This window comes from Lissotriton helveticus, chromosome 6, assembly GCF_964261635.1.
Source record: "Lissotriton helveticus chromosome 6, aLisHel1.1, whole genome shotgun sequence".
NCBI classification, from domain to species: Eukaryota; Metazoa; Chordata; class Amphibia; order Caudata; family Salamandridae; genus Lissotriton; species Lissotriton helveticus.
Window position 1 is genome coordinate 881,785,481 of NC_136067.1, and position 17,435 is coordinate 881,802,915.

Genomic DNA, 17,435 nt, shown 5'->3' on the forward strand with positions numbered 1-17,435 from the left:
TATGAATGTCAGCAGCCCTACATGCCAAGAACAGATGCATACTGGTAAGTAGCATATTCAGTTCGAGGCATGTGGGCTGCTGAATTCATATCTATAGCATAGAATACATAGCAGTCCCTCCACTAACGGCGGCTGCCCGTGCCAGTTGCAGAAGTTTGAAAAAGTGTTCTGAGAACAGCCTGTCCTACAGCTGCCTGCTGTTTGGAATGCACATCTACACAGTAATGTTTAGTGAACGTATGTGGTGTAGACCATGTGGCTGCTCTACAAATGTCTTCCAAAGGAATATTGCCTAGGAACGCCACGGAGGCCCCCAACTTGCGTGTGGAGTGGGCCCTGGGGGGGACCGTTAAAGTGCGCTTAGCTTTGTGATAGCAAATCTGAATGCACTTCACGATCCACCTGGCTATTCCTGCTTTGGAAATGGGGTTGCCTTTGTGCTGGGCTGAGAAGGCAACAAAGAGCTGTTGTGTCTTTCTGAAGTCTTTCGTCCTGTCAATGTAGTACATTAACGCTCTTTTGACATCAAGTGTGTGGAGCATTCTTTCGACCACTGTTTGAGGGTTAGGAAAGAATGCGGGCAGTTCTATGGTTTGATTAACATGAAACTGCGACACCACCTTCGGAAGAAACTTAGGGTTAGTGCGCAGCACCACCCTGTTGGAATGAATTTGAATAAATGGCTCTTGTACAGTGAGTGCCTGCAGCTCACTAACACGCCGTAGAGAAGTAATGGCAATGAGAAAGGCTACTTTCCATGTCAAGAATTGAACCTCACAGGAATGGAGAGGCTCAAAAGGTGGGCCCATCAACCTGGTGAGGACCACGTTGAGGTTCCACACTGGAGCTGGCGGGGTCCTGGGAGGGATGATGCGCTTTAGCCCTTCCAGGAAGGCTTTAATGGCAGGCACTCTGAAAACAGAGAGATGCTGCCTGTTTTGAAGATAAGCCGCTATGGCGGATAAGTGTATCCGAATGGAAGCATATGCTAGATTGCATTTGTAAAGATGTAACAAATAGCAGATGATATTAGGAATGGATGCATCTAGCGGGTTGATATTGTGTTCCTTACAGTAAATGACAAACCGCTTCCATTTTGCTGCATAGCAAGCTCGGGTAGTGGGCTTTCTCGCCTCCCGGATGATGTTCATGCATTCAGGAGGCAGATTAAGGTAGCCAAACTCTAAGACCTCAGGAGCCAGTTCGCCAGATTGAGCTGTTGCGGATCTGGATGCTGAATGTCGCCATGGTTCTGCGTCAAAAGCCTGGGTGTGAGGCGCAGCCTTTGATGCGGCACCACGGAGAGTTCTAGAAACGTGGTGTACCATGGTTGGCTTGCCCACGTTGGAGCAACCAGGATGAGCGTCATCGAGTGTTGCTGGAGTTTCCTTGCCACCAGCGGGATGAGAGGTGCTGGTGGAAAAGCATACGCAAATCTTCCTTACCAGTTCATCCATATCGCATTGCCCTGCGACTGTGGGTGAGGGAACCTGGCGGCAAAGCTTTGGCATTTTGCGTTTTCCTTTGTGGCAAACAGGTCTATCTCTGGATGACCCCACTGTTGGAAGTACGGGCGGAGTACTGATGGGTGTAACTCCCACTTGTGCATTTGATGGCTGTACCTGCTGAGCAGATCCGCCATTTGATTGTCCTTGCCCGGGAGGTGTTCCGCCATGAGGAAGATGTTCCTCTGAATGGCCCACTTCCACATGCTCTGAGCCAGATGAGACAGCTGTGGAGAGTGTGTACCTCCCTGCTTTTGGATGTAGTACATGGCCGTCATGTTGTCCGTCCGGATCAACACGACTTTGTTGCACAGATGTACTTTGAATGACTTGAGTGCCATGAAGATTGCCATCAGTTCTAGGTAGTTGATGTGCATCTTCTGTTGCTGCGTTGTCCACAGTCCCTGCACTGTGTAGTGGAGCACATGAGCTCCCCACCCATGGAGAGATGCGTCCGTCGTCAGGATAATCTGTGGCACAGGCTCTTGAAACGGTCGGCCCTTGCAAAGGTTGTGTGGATTCCACCAATGCAGAGAGCTGTATGTCCGACCGGTCACCAACACTAGGTCTTTTAATTGCCCATGAGCCTGATTCCACTGACGTGCCAAGTACTCCTGAAGCGGACGCATGTGCAGTCTCGCGTGCGGGACTATGAAGATGCAGGAGGCCATCATGCCTATCAACTGCATGAACACTCTCGCAGGAAGTGAGTGCTGTGGTCTGAACTTTATGATTATTGACTGGATGTTGCCTATCCGTACTGGGTTTGGCTGAGCTGTAGCCGCCAAAGTGTCTATCGTCGCGCCCAAATACTGCCTCACGTGGGCTGGCTGGAGGTGCGACTTCGGATAGTTTAGTGAAAACCCCAGACTGTAAAGAAGGTGAATGGTGTGGGACATGTCGGTTGCGCATTGCTGGGCTGACTTCGCCTGAACAAGCCAGTCGTCCAGGTAAGGGTAGACATGGACGTTCTGTCTCCTGAGGTGCGCCGCCACTGTCGCCAGACATTTCGTGAACACTCTGGGGGCTGTGGTTACCCCGAAAGGAAGGACCTTGAATAGGTAATGCTTGTTTTGAATGGTGAACCGGAGGTATTTTCTGTGGGAGGGGTGGAGTGGGATGTGAAAGTAAGCATCCTTGAGGTCTAAGGTTGCGAGGAAATCTCCCTGGTTGAGCAATTGAAGAACCTGTTGCAGTGTGAGCATGTGGAAGTGTTCTGAAAGGATGTACTGGTTCAGGGGCCGTAGGTCCAGAATCGGTCTGAGCGACCCGTCCTTTTTCGGGATTAAGAAGTACAGGGAGTACACTCCTGTGCCTTCTTCCTCCACTGGCACGGGCTCTATCGCGCCTTTTTGCAGCATGGCCAGAACCTCCTGCTGCAATAAGTGCAAATGTGACATAGGACAGTGTTTTGGGGGCATGTTGGGTGGAGTGGCGGTTAGTTCTAAACAATAGCCGAACTGGATAAGTTTCCTGACCCACCTGTCTGTGGTGATGGACTTCCACACTGACAGGAACCGTTGGAGTCTCCCCCCGACAGGTGTTGGTTGGTCGGGGGGCAGTGACAGAGAGTCACTGTTTGTTGGTGGCAGAGGAACGGGAACTGTTGTTGCCTCTACCTCTGCCCTTGGAGCTGTTTCCTCGGTATCCTCCTCTACTCTGCTTGGGGTAGGATGATTGCGCCTCACCTTTGTTGAACTGCGTCTGCTGTGACATTTGGCCTCTGGTAACACCTCAATTACCTGAGCGACGAAAAGTGTTGCCTCGAAACTGCTGGGACTGGAGAGCCCCCATGGACTTGGCAGTCTCAGTATCTTTTTTAATCTTTTCTAGGGTGGTATCCACCTCTGGACCAAATAACCTATCTGGGTTCACCGGCTGGTTGAGGATGGTAGTCTGTATCTCAGGCTTGAACCCGGAAATTAGGAGCCAAGCCTGACGCCTCAACATCACGCTAGTGTTGATAGCCCTTGCTGCTGTATCAGCTACGTCTAGTGCACACTTTATAGCAGCGTTGGAAATGAGCTTTCCCTCTTGGACCAGCATCTCAGCTCCCTCCTTGAACTGATCTGGCAGGTGTTGCAACAGGGTCTCTAGGGTGTCATAGTGTGCCCTGTCGTATCTGGCCAATAGTGCCTGCGTGTTTGAAATACGCCAGATGTTTGCTGCCTGAGCTGCTACTCTCTTCCCTGATGCCTCTAGCACTTTTGACTCTTTGTCTGGGGGAGGAGCTTCACCCGTGGTTTGGGAGTTCGCCCGTTTGCGGGCATTAGAGACCACCAAAGAGTCCAACGGCAACTGGCCCCTTATGTATGTTGGATCACCAGGTGCTGGCCTGTATTTCTTCTCAATCCGAGGGTTAACAACCCGTGACCTTGTGGGCTCCTTAAAAATGTCCGCAGCATGCCTGAGGACCCCTTTTAGCATGGGAAGAGTTTTCACAGTTTTTTCAGCAGTGGAGAAAGTGTCAAAAAGGAAGTCAGCCTCCACAGGGTCAGCATGCATATCAACATTATGGTTTTTGGCTGCCCTCTCAATCAAAGCATGAAACGCTGTTGAATCTTCAGTGGGAGACGTTTTGATGTTGAACACCTGGGGGTCAAGGGCCGCCTGCTGATCTCCTTGATCACCTGGCTCCACCCACGAGTCCTGTAGCTCATCAGGCTCCGTGGTGGTGGGAAAATTGTACTCCTCATCCTGCTCTTCCTCATCCTCTCCATGAGAATAGGTGGGCGAGGGTGTTGCACTTCTTAGAGCCTGTGGAACAACTGGCTCAGTCAAGAAAGGTGTGTCCTCTGCAGGCTTTTTGCGCTTTAGTGGAATCCTAAAGGACTCCAAAGGCTGTGATGCCGAAATCTTCCGTTTGTAAAGGGACAGCCTTCCGGTGTTGGCATCGATAAACTGCCCTGAGTGCTCCGATAAAGAGTGTGGTCGATGCTGCAGGCCACCAGCCGGGGGAGTTGGTTTCGACACCTCCGTGGTCACCGACCGTGGAGCAAAGGCCTTAGGCGCCACCTTAGGCGGTAGCGTGAAGAGGATCGGCATGGAAGCCTGTGGCGTTTGGACAGCTTGCTTCGGAGCGGAATGTGTCTTCGGTTCCGACGCAGAAGCCTTGTCTTTAATTCGTTTGAGGGAGTCCGAGACCTGCTTTGTAAAGGAAGCGGATGGTTTCGTCAACCCGACCTGTGTCCTTGGTCCGCGTCCAGGAGAAGATCAGAGCGTGGACGCCTTCTGTTTCTCCGATCGAGGCGCAGGAGCATCCTTCACAGGTGCGCCGAGATCTTTGACCACTGCCGCTGATGCGGACGCCGATGGCTTCGGATAGGCAGCCTTGACCTTTGGCGTCGGGGTCGCAGACTTCGACTCCGCGCCCTTGGTAGACGTAGTGTCGACAGGCCTTATGGCTTTCGGCTTGGCGGCTTTGTGTGGAGCGGCCTCGATTGCCTTCTTGGGCTTCGGGTCGACTGCCTTGCTCGACACCGATTGGACGGCCTTTCGTGGGTTGGGCTCCTTGACCACTGTCGGCGCCGTGGACGGTCCGACAACTTTCTTCGGCTTTGAGGCCTCCGAAGACGACGGCATCGATGGGGGAGCAGACGTCTTCGGTTTCGATGGCGTGTCGGCCATTTTAGTCTTCGTCGACAACGGTGGTTTCTGTTTCGGTTTCGATGTAGACAATGGCGGCTCCGCCGAAGTGTCCGTAGCCGGGCCGGAAGGCGGGCCGTGGATCTTGGTGGAAGGTCTTGGGTAAGGCCATGTGGCGATCCCTCGACCCGAGCCATAGTAAAAGTACGAACGGGGTATAGCTCTTCCACTGAGCTATCTTCCATGGCCCCGTAGGCCTCGTCGTCGTCCCCTACCTCGTCGACGACTTCCTCCACGTCTTGGCTTTCAGCATCCGCCTCGTAGTCGGACTCGACGACCACCGATGGAGGTGAAACTTGAAGGTGAACCTGCTGCTCGTCCGCTTCTTCGTTGACGAAGATGTCCACTGGTGCCGGAGCCGATCGCTGGGCCTCGAGGCGCGCCGCGCGCCGAAGCCTGATGGTCTTCTTAGATCGAAACTTGGAACAGGCCATACAGTTGGCCTCGTCGTGGTCCGGCGACAGGCATTTATTGCAGACTGGGTGGACGTCGATGTGTGGGTACTTGGATCCACACACGGGACAGCGCTTGAAAAGACTCCGCTCCATGCCGTCGAAGTCTTGCTGCGTCGACTGGGCCTCGATCCCCGAAGAGTCACGCGACTCCCCGGATCTCTGACTCGAAGAGTTGGAGTAAGTCGGGCACCGAACGCAAACAATACCGACGGTTCGAAAAAGGCCTTTTGGCCTGCAAAAAGTTAGTTTTGAACGATTCCGAACCGGAGTTAACGAAATCACATCCGAACCCAATGGCGGAAAATAACAATCTAAGGATGGAGTCGATGCCCATGCGCACTGTAGTCCAGGGGAGGAGCCACCTATCTTGTGATACTTCGAAGACTCTTCCAGGACAACAATGTGCAATCATCCGGACCCAACACTAGGCGGCGATCTATGCTATAGATATGAATTCAGCAGCCCACATGCCTCGAACCCAGGGCTCCCGGTTTGACTTTTTTGTAGTTTTTTTGGTTGTTTTTTTTACATTTCGGTCGGTATTTATCCCTAATTATTTTGTGCTTAGTGTAAAAAAATGATGGTGCAATGGATAGATTTCCACATTTATTTAACAAACAAATGTTTACTCACATTCGAATGACCAATGAGTTTGACATTTACAGTAAAATACAGTCATCTGAATTCATTTTCATAGTAGAACAGCTTAAACAGCGTTACTGCTGCAGTTATTTACGCTTCAGCAGGAAACCGTTTTCCTTATTTTTTTTTGTTTTTTTTAACTTTCCTTCCTCTCGGTCTGCACAACTATTGACCCAGCATACATGATTGACAGCAGTAAGAATTGTGCAGAAGAAAACCTATTTTCTTATTTTCCCAAATTTAAAAACCAATACAGCCAAGAAAATTGATTGTTTCTGTTAGTATTTACCTTTAAAAATCTGTATAAAAGGAAAACTGTGAGCCTGGACTATAATTGATTTTAAACATGCCTCTTTAACCCACATCAGGTGTGTACAGCCTTCACCTCATTTACCATGGAGTACTTCTTGCACCCTCAACTTTGGAGATTTGTAAATAGAGCACCATTCGCCTTTCAACATGCACAACCACATTTCCCTCCAGGGCATATGCTATTTCCATGTTGAGCAATAGAAGAACTTTTTTTAGGTTTATGTTTTGTATATTGACTGAATTAACATAACTGCAACTGAAACGCATTTCTTATGATAAATAGAAGTGAAATTATTGACCTGTTTTAGTTATGCCACCTGTCTGTATACAACTCAATTTTGTATAAAATGGCCGACATCTCAGTCACTCATTCCTGTCCCTACCCGAGAGGCACTGGTAAGGCCAAAGGGAAGCACGGCAAACAAAGTGCTCCTGGCCCACCTTGAACTGCAGGTAATGTCTGTGGGCAGGAATGACAGGAATGTGGATAAAGCAACCTGCAGGTCCAATGCTGCCATCCAGTTTCGTGGGTCCAGGGTAGACAGGACCCGAGAGAGAGTGAGCATTTTGAACTTCTTCTTGAGGAAGAAATTGAGAGAGTGCAGGTCGAGGAGAAGACGAAGATCTCTGTCCTTCTTGGGCAGCGGCAGCAAAAAGTAGAGGGAATAGCAACTATAACTTGCTTCTGGTGGCGGCACTCTCTCTATGGCTTCCTTTCTCAAGAAAGCCATCACTTCCTGGGGGTCTATAACCTGGCGGTCCTATGTTATAGACCACTAGTGGAGCAGGTGATGGTGGATCCTCCCCATGAAGGTAAAAGGGCAGACTATAAGGGTTTGGAGGCTGCGACCGGCAGGGGAGAGGTAGACTGGTTCGACCTGTGGCTGCCTGACCCATGGGGTCTGTAGGAACTGCGCCCTCTACCATGCAGAGGCGGGGAAGCTTGTATGCCACAGTGGTGGGGGTTACAGATGCAGCTGTAAGCCTCTTTTTGTGGTGATGAAGGGAGCGAATGGTGGGTTTGGGGTGACGAGGGGCCATTGAAAGACCTAAGGACCTGACCATAACCCTGCTGCCCTGCTGACTCGACACCACCAAGTCACTGTCGACAAAAACGCTCTGCCCAGTGAGTCGGCGTTGTTGAGTCCACAACTAATGGATAACTTGGCTGCATCCCTCCCGACAGCAACAGCCTGGGAGAGTAAGGCCCAGGCCTCCTCTGGGACCTTTAGAAGCACCTGAGCAACCATATCCCACAGAGAGTGAGAATAGCATCCCAAAAGGCATGCGGTGTTTATGGACCTCAGTACCAGGCTGGTGGAAGAAAACATCTTCTTGTCTAATTTGTCCAGCATCTCTTGGATTTCAGATCCGGGATTCGGTTGGGAATGTGCCAAGATTTCCTTGGAATTGGCTTGTATCACCAAGCTCTCCGAAGCAGGGTGCTACGTGACAAATTGGGGTGCACTCTGGGGTAATGGTGGCATGCTATTTTCCTGCTCACAGTGCCCCCTGTGTTTAGGCTTGAACCAGGTCCCAAGCAGGACATAAGCAAGTCTTGACAGTCATCGAGGGCAAGTTAAAGTCCAGGACCTCAGCCAACCTCTTCATCACAATTGCAAATGAAGCTCCCTCCTCTGTAGCCATGTTTGGGGAAGAAAGCATGCCAGTATCTGGAGAAGTATCCATACAATTGGGGTCTGCCTTCAACTTGAAAGACGTTTATGCTAAGCAAACATGGGGTTCCCTTCCCACCTCCCACCATACATTTCTGAATCTCTTCTAAAGGGGAATCAACTTGTGGTTAGCAAAACTTTTCTTTGAGGTGTTTATCAAAGAGATCTCGTATCTCTCCTCTTTAAAACAATCAAAAAAATCTACACTTCAGGATCTATTGACAAATCTCATTCGCCTTTTCTAACTAGTCCCTGGTCAGGCACCCCAGGGCATATGCAATATACTTCACACTAAAAATATCCAAACAGCTAAAATAAATAGTTTACAAATTCATTTGCATTATCTTGAACAACATTCAGACGTATGGCATCAGTCTTCTCATTCTAAGGACTTCTTAGAATAGCATTGTCAAGGACTGCTTTAACAATGCATAAACCAAACTTGAACAGTCGCTTTCACTGCCAGGAGCCTACTATGGATTGGTGCCCGCCAGCAGGCGTTGTTCTAAAATCATTGTGGGTTCCTTACCTTTTCATCGCTGCCTGGGGTGTCTTTATAGGTCTTCCATTTCAAGCCTTCTTTACTAAACTGGACTTTATACGATTGCACGTAAAAAATAAAATCTCGTTTTGTGGATCCTTTGGTAACAATTCCTTTTAAAAAAAGAAGAGGTTTCTAGTGTTATTTTTGGTTTTCATACAAAAGTACCCTTAATTTCATAGTTACAACAGTAGCTAGTCACAAATGTATCCTTAGTTTAGCATTGCAAACTTTCACGGTAAAATGAACTGGCATAACAAAGCTACAGGAGCACTTAGGAAAAAACATTCAATTCCAGAATCTTGAATATTGTATGTCCATTTGTTCAACTACAACATGGGTAATAGTGTCACCAACTGAGTAAGTAGCTTCTTAAATTTGTGTAATCAAAAAGAAAACGAGTACCACAATCCACAGCCCTCGCCACTGACAAGCACACCACACCAATCAAAGTCTCATACTAAAACCTCGCTGTAGGAAATCTGACTTTACTGCAAGGTCATCCTTGATTTTTCCACATTTTTCTGGACTCAATATTTTTGCTGGCTTAAGAACTCCATGCATTTCACCCTGATAGCCAGTGGTAAAGTGCCGGTGTGCCTCCTTTAATCCTTTAAACATGGTTGAAGTGGCATCTTCCTAACTGGTTTATTTACCTTGCCTACAAGTCGCCAGTATATAGTACAAAATGTATCCACTGCCTGCAAGTTATATTTCAGTAGTGGACTGCAACAGCTTTTGTGTCATCTACTACAGTGGCAGTGTAAAACATGGCTCAGGACTACTATTTTAGCCTAACTTTTAAATATAAATAAACCACCCCATGTAGGCCTTGTAGCCCACATGGCAAGGTTCCTGAAATTTAAAAGTAGGACATTAAAAAATATAATCCTATCACATGCTTACAATGACTAGCACCCATAAGCTATTTTCACTGTGGCAGGCCTAGCTCTCCTATGCAGAAAACCAGAGTACAGATTCAAACTTCTAACACTGTATGTCGAGAACAGAAGTAGCTAGAATTGTAATTAAACAACTCTTTTTTAATAGTTATTAATATCCCATCGAATGGTGAAGTCTGATTTTTAATAAATATTAGTGAAAAGTTACCTTTAGAAAGATAGCTTTTCTCTACCAGGAGGCTTATTTGCATGTACTCTCCCACTTCTATCAGCCAGATAGCATTTGGATATGACTGAAAAATCTGAGAAGCACCGCCCAGGAGCAAACAATAGCCGGACCTGAATGGGCAGAGATGACTCCTCTGAACCGGACACCCTATGAGTCTCTAAGTATCTCCCCATAGGTTCCGGAGGGCTTTAGAAGTGCACTCCTGTGGGGGATTATTACACAAAGCACTAAAGTCAGAAGGTAAAATCTTTGACCAGAACGACCCTGGTTGGTGTATATGACCCAGAGGCCCTGGCGGTCAGTGCCAAATTGTGCCTAGGTCCCAGTCTCCTGTGACCATTGACTATCATTGACACTTTGAGCTTGAGTTTCTTGCTGCTGCTCTTACTTAAGTTTCAAAATCCATATCTCTGGTTCCCCTTTTGGACTTTTGTCATTTTGGTGGTGTTCTCTTCAATAGCATTTGCTCTATTTTTCTCATTTGTTTTGCAATCCTAATTGTTTAGCATTGTGACTTTACTACTGTATTGGCACTGCATAAATACTTTACTTATTGCCTCAAAGTGAAGCCTGTCTGCTCTGTCTCATTGCTACCAAAACGTTGAGGTCAGGCTTATTTAGTACCTTTAGCAGTTCACACTAACCAGGGTTGTGATTATTCCTTGAGGTGGGTAGTCACCCAATCAAATATGAATCCACTTTCTTACACCTACCTGTCAAAGCTGAGCTCTGTGCTCTGACTCTGAAGTACATGTAGATCCAAAACCTGGTATAGTGATTGAGGTAATACTTTGCCCTAGCAGCTAACTAACCTTTGCACTTTCTTTATCAAAAGTGTTTTATATGTTGTGCTTCTACAGAACCGGTTTCAATACGGCACAAAATACAAACTTCATTAGACTTTTGGTAGATGACTAATGTTCCTGGGTGAGCATTGCTCTGCTCGAAGTGACTATCTGTGCTTTCATTCCAGTGAAAAATGTATCAATACAAGACTGCAGAGGACTTTTTGAGCTGCACATTTTCATGGTGAATATAACTTTGAACATAATATTACAACTGATGTACCACACATTGCAGCTTCCAATAATTCCTTCATGCAAAAGGTAAATCAAGTTGGGAAAGCTCAAGGGGGGATTGACGTGCGAAGATACTGTCAAAATTCTCTATCCAGGCATCTTCCTCTACATGCGGGTCTAGGGACGGATCGTTTAAAAATGGGGCATTAATAACCTTTCAGAACTCCCTACTATTATGTGATCTTACAGCTTGTTCAAGGTCATCCACGGACTTCTACCTTAATTCCTTTACACAAATGATGCTCACCTGCTTATAATCTTTGCAAAGAGATCTGATCAATGCCTCAGGTGAGACTGCCCCCCTTATCTCATGAGAGAATCCCTAAAATGATGAAACATGCATGAAACAAACTTCAATGCAAGCAGGAAAAGGAACACATACAGAAGATAACCCAGAAGATAGCAGTGACACCATATAATAAGGGTCAGGTGTACTAATAGTATGTTAGCAAACAGAGGCCACTAATTCCAGACCATTTTTTAGGAATAGGACTGATTTTGTGAAGTGACCTATGTATAATAGATTGCATCACAAAAAAGCTATTTGCAGGGGGCAGCAAAACAAATTATTAGACAGTCACAAATTGTGAACCCTAGGATTGGCTACTGTTAGACCCGTCAGCCTTAGGGTGGTCTTGTCCTAAACTTTTTGCCTTACCCCATCCTGTTTTACTGATTTTTTTTGTTGGCCTTAGACCCCTGTGCCCTTTATCACTGCTAACCAGTGAAAAAGTACTTGTGCTCACTCTCTAAAATGTGGTCATATTGGCTTACACCTGATTGGCATATTTAATTGACTTTCTGTGCCACCCACACGTCTCTGGTCTGCCATTGGAGCCTGGATGCAGTTTTAAACTGCCAATTCCGCCTGGCAAAATAACCCCTTTGCTAAGCCTAAAGCTTCCTATTTAATACGTATAAGTCAGCCCTAAGGTAGGCCCTAGACAACCCATACGACAATTTGCAGTGTCATACGACAATTTGCAGTGTATCTAAAACGTTGAATCACAAGGAGAGGGATTGGGCCTTGACAGGTCCAGCATACGTGCCCTTGTAACAGTGGCGAAAACAGGGGTAGGCAGTTCCTAGAGGAAGCAGGAGGGGAGGTAAGGAAGGACAATGTACCAAGTGTCCACAAGGGAATAAGGATAGAGGTGGAGTAGCACCTATTAGGAGTAAGGGCCCTCACACACCCAGAGAGGAGTCATGCCTCATCATCGGGCAGCTCCTCGTAGGGCCAGCGCTGCAATGCCCAACGGGACCCACAAGGGGGGTGTACTCATAGGTGCCAACCTTTAGTGGCATAAAACATGACTGTGTGCCAGTCAACTTTGTCTCAACATGCACCTGACTGCCATAAGTTCTGGAAAAGTCAAGGAGTTTCCTTCCAATCCAGTACCTAGATATGTAGTCCTTGTGGACGGTCTTTTCATAGTGGGTCAGCAAGAAAACAAGGCCCATAAACACATCTGTGTTGGCCTTTACCTTCGATATTTTGGTCTACGGTGCACATACGTGTAGACTTGCTAGGTTTCCTGTGAGAATAAAAGGTGGCTAACATGTACACAGGTGTGGTTATGAGTTGTACCTAACCTGGCATGTCCAGCAATTTATTAGATGTATTTCTATGTATAGTGCATGCTCATTGAACACTTGATATGGGTTATCAACCAAAGTCATATTTGCAGGTAGCACAAATGTAGGTTTCTATAGCACATAGAGAGTTTGGTGACAATGATTGATACAGGTGTCAGCAAAGCAACAAAAATGTAGATGCTGTGCCTGAAGACTTCTAATTTCTTGGACATGGAATTATGAGGAAAATTAAGCCAAAATCACTCACAGATATGTGTAAGAGAACAAATTGTACAGAAAGCATACACATATTTTTAAGATCTTCGTTCTCTTGAACCTCCTATATATTGTTTGGACAGTGCACGAGAGGGATCTTTGACACATCGCTTTATTACATTCAAAGACTCATACAACCTTGAAAGTGTTTTGGATGGCATGACTCCTGTTCTAACAAGAAAATTATTCCTGCAATGGAGGTATGGGACCCTTCCTCTAATGTCTCTTACTAAAACATGGTCTGGTCGGTCCCCTACAGAGACGTGTCCCGCATGTGCCCACACTAAGGAGAACGAAGTACATGTTATCTTTTTCTGTCGAGCTTACCAAAAAAGCAGGAAATTTTGGCTCGTCCCCCTCCTTAAAAATCTGGGATTCAGAACATTCCTGCCTGCATTCAGAGTGCTAAAGACAGATCTATCTCCGCCAACTGTGTTTGCCCTAGCTAAATTTTTAACTGCAATGTGGCACGCCCGAACCCGACACATAAAAATGGCAGGAGACCCTTGAAAATTCCCTTCCCTTGATTCACTGTCACCCTTGTTTTAACTTTTTTAATTTATGCATTTAATACTATGATATATTGATACTTCGGAATTTTAAATTATGTGTTATATTGTATATCTTTTATGATCACCAGATCGAAATAAAGATTTGAAATTGATATTGTTTTAACAATGTCACAAAAGGACTCAAAATGGGCAGGCGTGGTTAGAGGCCAAGGCTTGGTTTTTAACAGAAAAGTAATTTTTTTGAGACAACCATACTTTTGAAATGTTAGTGGACTTAATTAGTCCATAGAGAGCCCCAGCTAACTTGCCTTTCATGGCTAAGAATAGTCGAACTAAAGATGCATCTTTGAAAACAATTAGTACATCAAGAATGTTAGCTAATCAATTTCCAGTTGTCCACTTTACCTGTTATTCTTCTTCTCTCCCCCAGGTCTATTTCCAGCCACTCTCCGTTAGTGTTGCGATTGGAAGCCCAGGATGGGCCTTGGTTCTGGAACAGCGCTCCGGCTGGAGTCCACCGGACGACCTCTCCATTGGCATTGGTGGACTCCCAAGAAGAGGAGGCTGTGATCCTGCTACTTGAATTGACTCCAAATTCCGTAAGTTGGGGTGTACTGCATCCTAAAAAAAATCCAAACTATTAATTTAACTCCAAGTTTTACCAAAATGGGATATGGTTTTGAATTGCTTCCTCACAGCTATCGCTGAAAACTTTTTAGAGTCTATATTGTAAGATCTAAATTTATCAAAGTGTTGAATAGAAATGCATCTATTGGGAAAAATAAATTTTCTTACCATTAGAGGTAAAGACGAACCGCCTGTCTGAAAGCGAACCACTGAAAATAAAGAACAAAAGTTGACTTTTCTGCAACACATGTTTTGATTTGATAACTAAGATGCAGTCATTTTTTTTTAATGCAAATGTGATGCCAGGCTATCAAACTGTTCCATTCATTAATTTGCAATAGGTCGGAAGGTACAAAAACGGATCTTTATAAGCAGTGCACCATTTCTACTCCTTTAATAACCGCATCAGAAACATATTGAAATCTTCATTATCTTTTTGACTTATCACACTCGATGCCCAAAAGAACGTCAATAAAAAAACGTAATATGGGGGAAAAAAGTCAATAAATGAAGAAACCACAAAAGCAATGAACATCTTTAACAATCCAGCAAACATGGTAGTCAAGGCCAAAATTCTATTTAGCAATACAAGAGCGAGTGTGGCTGCCTAGAGGTGACCGGGTCATTAATGGCAGCTGATCCAGACCGCTGCGACGTAACAGGTCAGAAAAATGTTTTTTTTTTTTCTAAGATGGAGAACAGTATTAATTTCATCTATATGCTTAAAATAAATTTCTCTTGCTTTTACCAAAAGAAAAAAAAAGTCTATGAAGAGCATCACATTATTTAAAATATTTCTCTTTATAGCCAACTCTATGATGCTTTCCAATGATAAAGGTTGGTATGAGACATCTGTACTGTAATAATTATTGACAATGTATTTGTGGTATTTATGATCACAAATAAACAAGTGCAGAAATCTTTGCACTCCTGGTTTCAACCCTCTTGGGTTATCGGATCTTTCCTAATCTAGTAGGGAGATATTCAAAGGTAATCAATTTCCATACTGGTGGCAAATGTTACTACCATGGTGAAAAGGAAGAGCACATCTTGCAATCAGGGTTACTTACCCTGCACAGGATTAGACTCGCCCATTGCTATGGTGATACGGACTTGATACCCTAAAGGCTGCACTGCATATTTAGGGCACACCTCTCACACTAGCACTGTTCAACTGTACGATGTGTTAGACTGCAATGTGCCTTGAAAACAACTCAATATCCTTAAGCATGTACTGCATAAAAAGAAATTGTAAATGGTACACGCATACGTACAAATCACCTCATGGTGCCTGCGCTTAGAATGATCTTCTAATTCGAGAGACGCTGCATTCACAGGCCTGCTTCCTGAGGGTTGTACAACCTACATTTTAATTTGGTTTTCAAGAAGTAAACCTAAAAAGTATGATTTTATCATTAACTAACATCACCTCAGGGCAACAGTCCCGCCCTACTGCTTACATCCCTTGCCTTTTCTGTAAGATCCTTTTTTTGTACAACAGTAGAATTTGCGTTCTTCAGTTTCTCAAACAGCTGCAAAGCCCAAGAAATGGTCAAGAAAGGGAAACTGATGCGGCGGATTTTCCAAATGGTGGTAATTGGTAGGAATTCTAGGAAAAGACCAATGTCAACAGCCTACCCTAACTGCATCAGTGCCCACTTACTGCCTTTTTTTACCCGCTGCCACCAAACTTAGCCCAAAATCACGAGCATTTATCAAAGAATACTAGACATGATTGTTATGTTTCTGAATAATTTAGACAGTTCATTTATTTGAATGGAGCTGTTAAAGTTTTTAGAATTGCAATCTATTTGTAAAACCGTTGACAAAATATTTCACTTTTCAGGCCTGTTCAGGAATAAAAAGATTATTTTAATGCTTTCACCCATGCCCACTCAATCTAATTTCATGTATTTTTAATTTATACAGTGTCTCTACTATTGTCTTAAATAATAAGCCAATAAACCTCAATTTTGATCCTATTCATCTGTGCACTCACACCATACAACTAACGGAATCTACATGACACATTGCGCCCGGTTCACAAACCACAGGTTAAAACAAAAAAAAAAACGGAAATCCAATCTTGTAGGATTCCACCTATTGAAGGAGTAGCTTTCTAACCTTGTTGGATTTACAAAGAATTGTTGATTCTAAGAGTACATGCGGAAGTGTACAACATTCGTATATCTTTATGAGATCTCCTACATTCAAAAATGTACTCTCTGTAAGAAAAAGTTACACGAGAACGCTATATGAAAATGTGTTTTGCACATAATTCTTTATTATGTACAGGGAAAATATTTGTCTACGAATACACCCTTATGCATGTGCAAAGAAATAGGAGACTGAACCCTCCCCCTTTTCCACCATGTGAGAGCCAAGGTTCCTTCCATAAACAGAAGCAGTATTATTTGCCTTTCATGGGTGCAAAATATTTGTGAATAAACACAAAGGGTTAAGTCCTTGGGTGTTTGCGCCAAGGTGCCTGGTTTCATTCTCTATCTTAAAAGCCTACTCACTACATGCCCCACCCCCACCTCCTTTGTTATGTGGGTGTAAGATCCACCACAACAGTGTCTCTTCTGCAGTCGTAAATTAATGTTGCTCTAAAAAAATGAAAGCTGGTTGTTAATCAGGATGTAGAATTCAGAATGGCGGGAAACTTTGTATTTGAAATTGCATTTAGATAGCGCTTCCTACCACTGACGAAGAGTTGAAACTATGCGTGACGGTGCGTATTTTTCTATGACTGCGCTATTTGGGTGCACAAGCTCCCCTGTAAACCAGGCCCAGAATTCTTATTTGTTTATTCATGCATTTTTATATAGCGCGTCAGAGCGCATTAGAAAAGAACCAGTTACATTACATTAAGACTTCAGAGTACATGAATAACATAAAAGATACAAACAGATAAACTCTAAGCTCACATAAGACTGGCAGTAAGTACAAAAATCTACAACAGATACTAGTGGTTAGACTTAAATACATACAAGTCTCAAATTCACTCTTGTGCTGCGAACATTCACCAAGCACCAGTTTTAGTTCTGCATTTAAATAGCGTGTGAAAACACGCAGGTCTCAAGAGTTATTGCGGGCCTACAAAAATACACGTGAAACAGGTCATTCTTATGCAGATAACAAAGGCCTCCTCCTGTCTGCGCAGAACAATGTCTTGGTCACGAGGTAGTGGCTTTTGCTCTGACAACTTGAAAGAATGACCATTCAAAGTGCATTGTCTTCCGTAGTCAATGGGAAGGAACTGCCCACTGTTCCGGTATCACTCACATCCCACTCGCAATTACTACACTACAGGGTGTCAGGGAAACAAGCCTCCCTGCCGCAGCAAAGAAATCGGGTGAGTAAAAGTAAACGTAAGACTGTCCGACGCTGCTTGAAGGCAGACTCTGGTAACAGGAAATCAGTCAGCAAAAATGTAGTGCAAGTAGGCAATTCAGA

At 45.0% G+C, this 17,435-nt stretch overlaps 1 protein-coding gene across 1 annotated transcript in view; it reads right to left on the reverse strand.

Annotated features, from left to right (window-relative positions):
* Window positions 1-17,435, reverse strand: part of DCBLD1 (discoidin, CUB and LCCL domain containing 1) — a 233,564-nt gene that overhangs the window by 36,421 nt on the left and 179,708 nt on the right. Inside the window, exons 7-9 of the mRNA XM_078648486.1 lie at window positions 14,145-14,185; window positions 13,755-13,970; window positions 8,765-8,889 (exon numbers count right to left, since the gene is read on the reverse strand). Of these exons, the coding sequence (XP_078504612.1) occupies window positions 8,765-8,889; window positions 13,755-13,970; window positions 14,145-14,185 (382 nt within the window). The remainder of the gene's footprint in view (window positions 1-8,764; window positions 8,890-13,754; window positions 13,971-14,144; window positions 14,186-17,435) is intronic.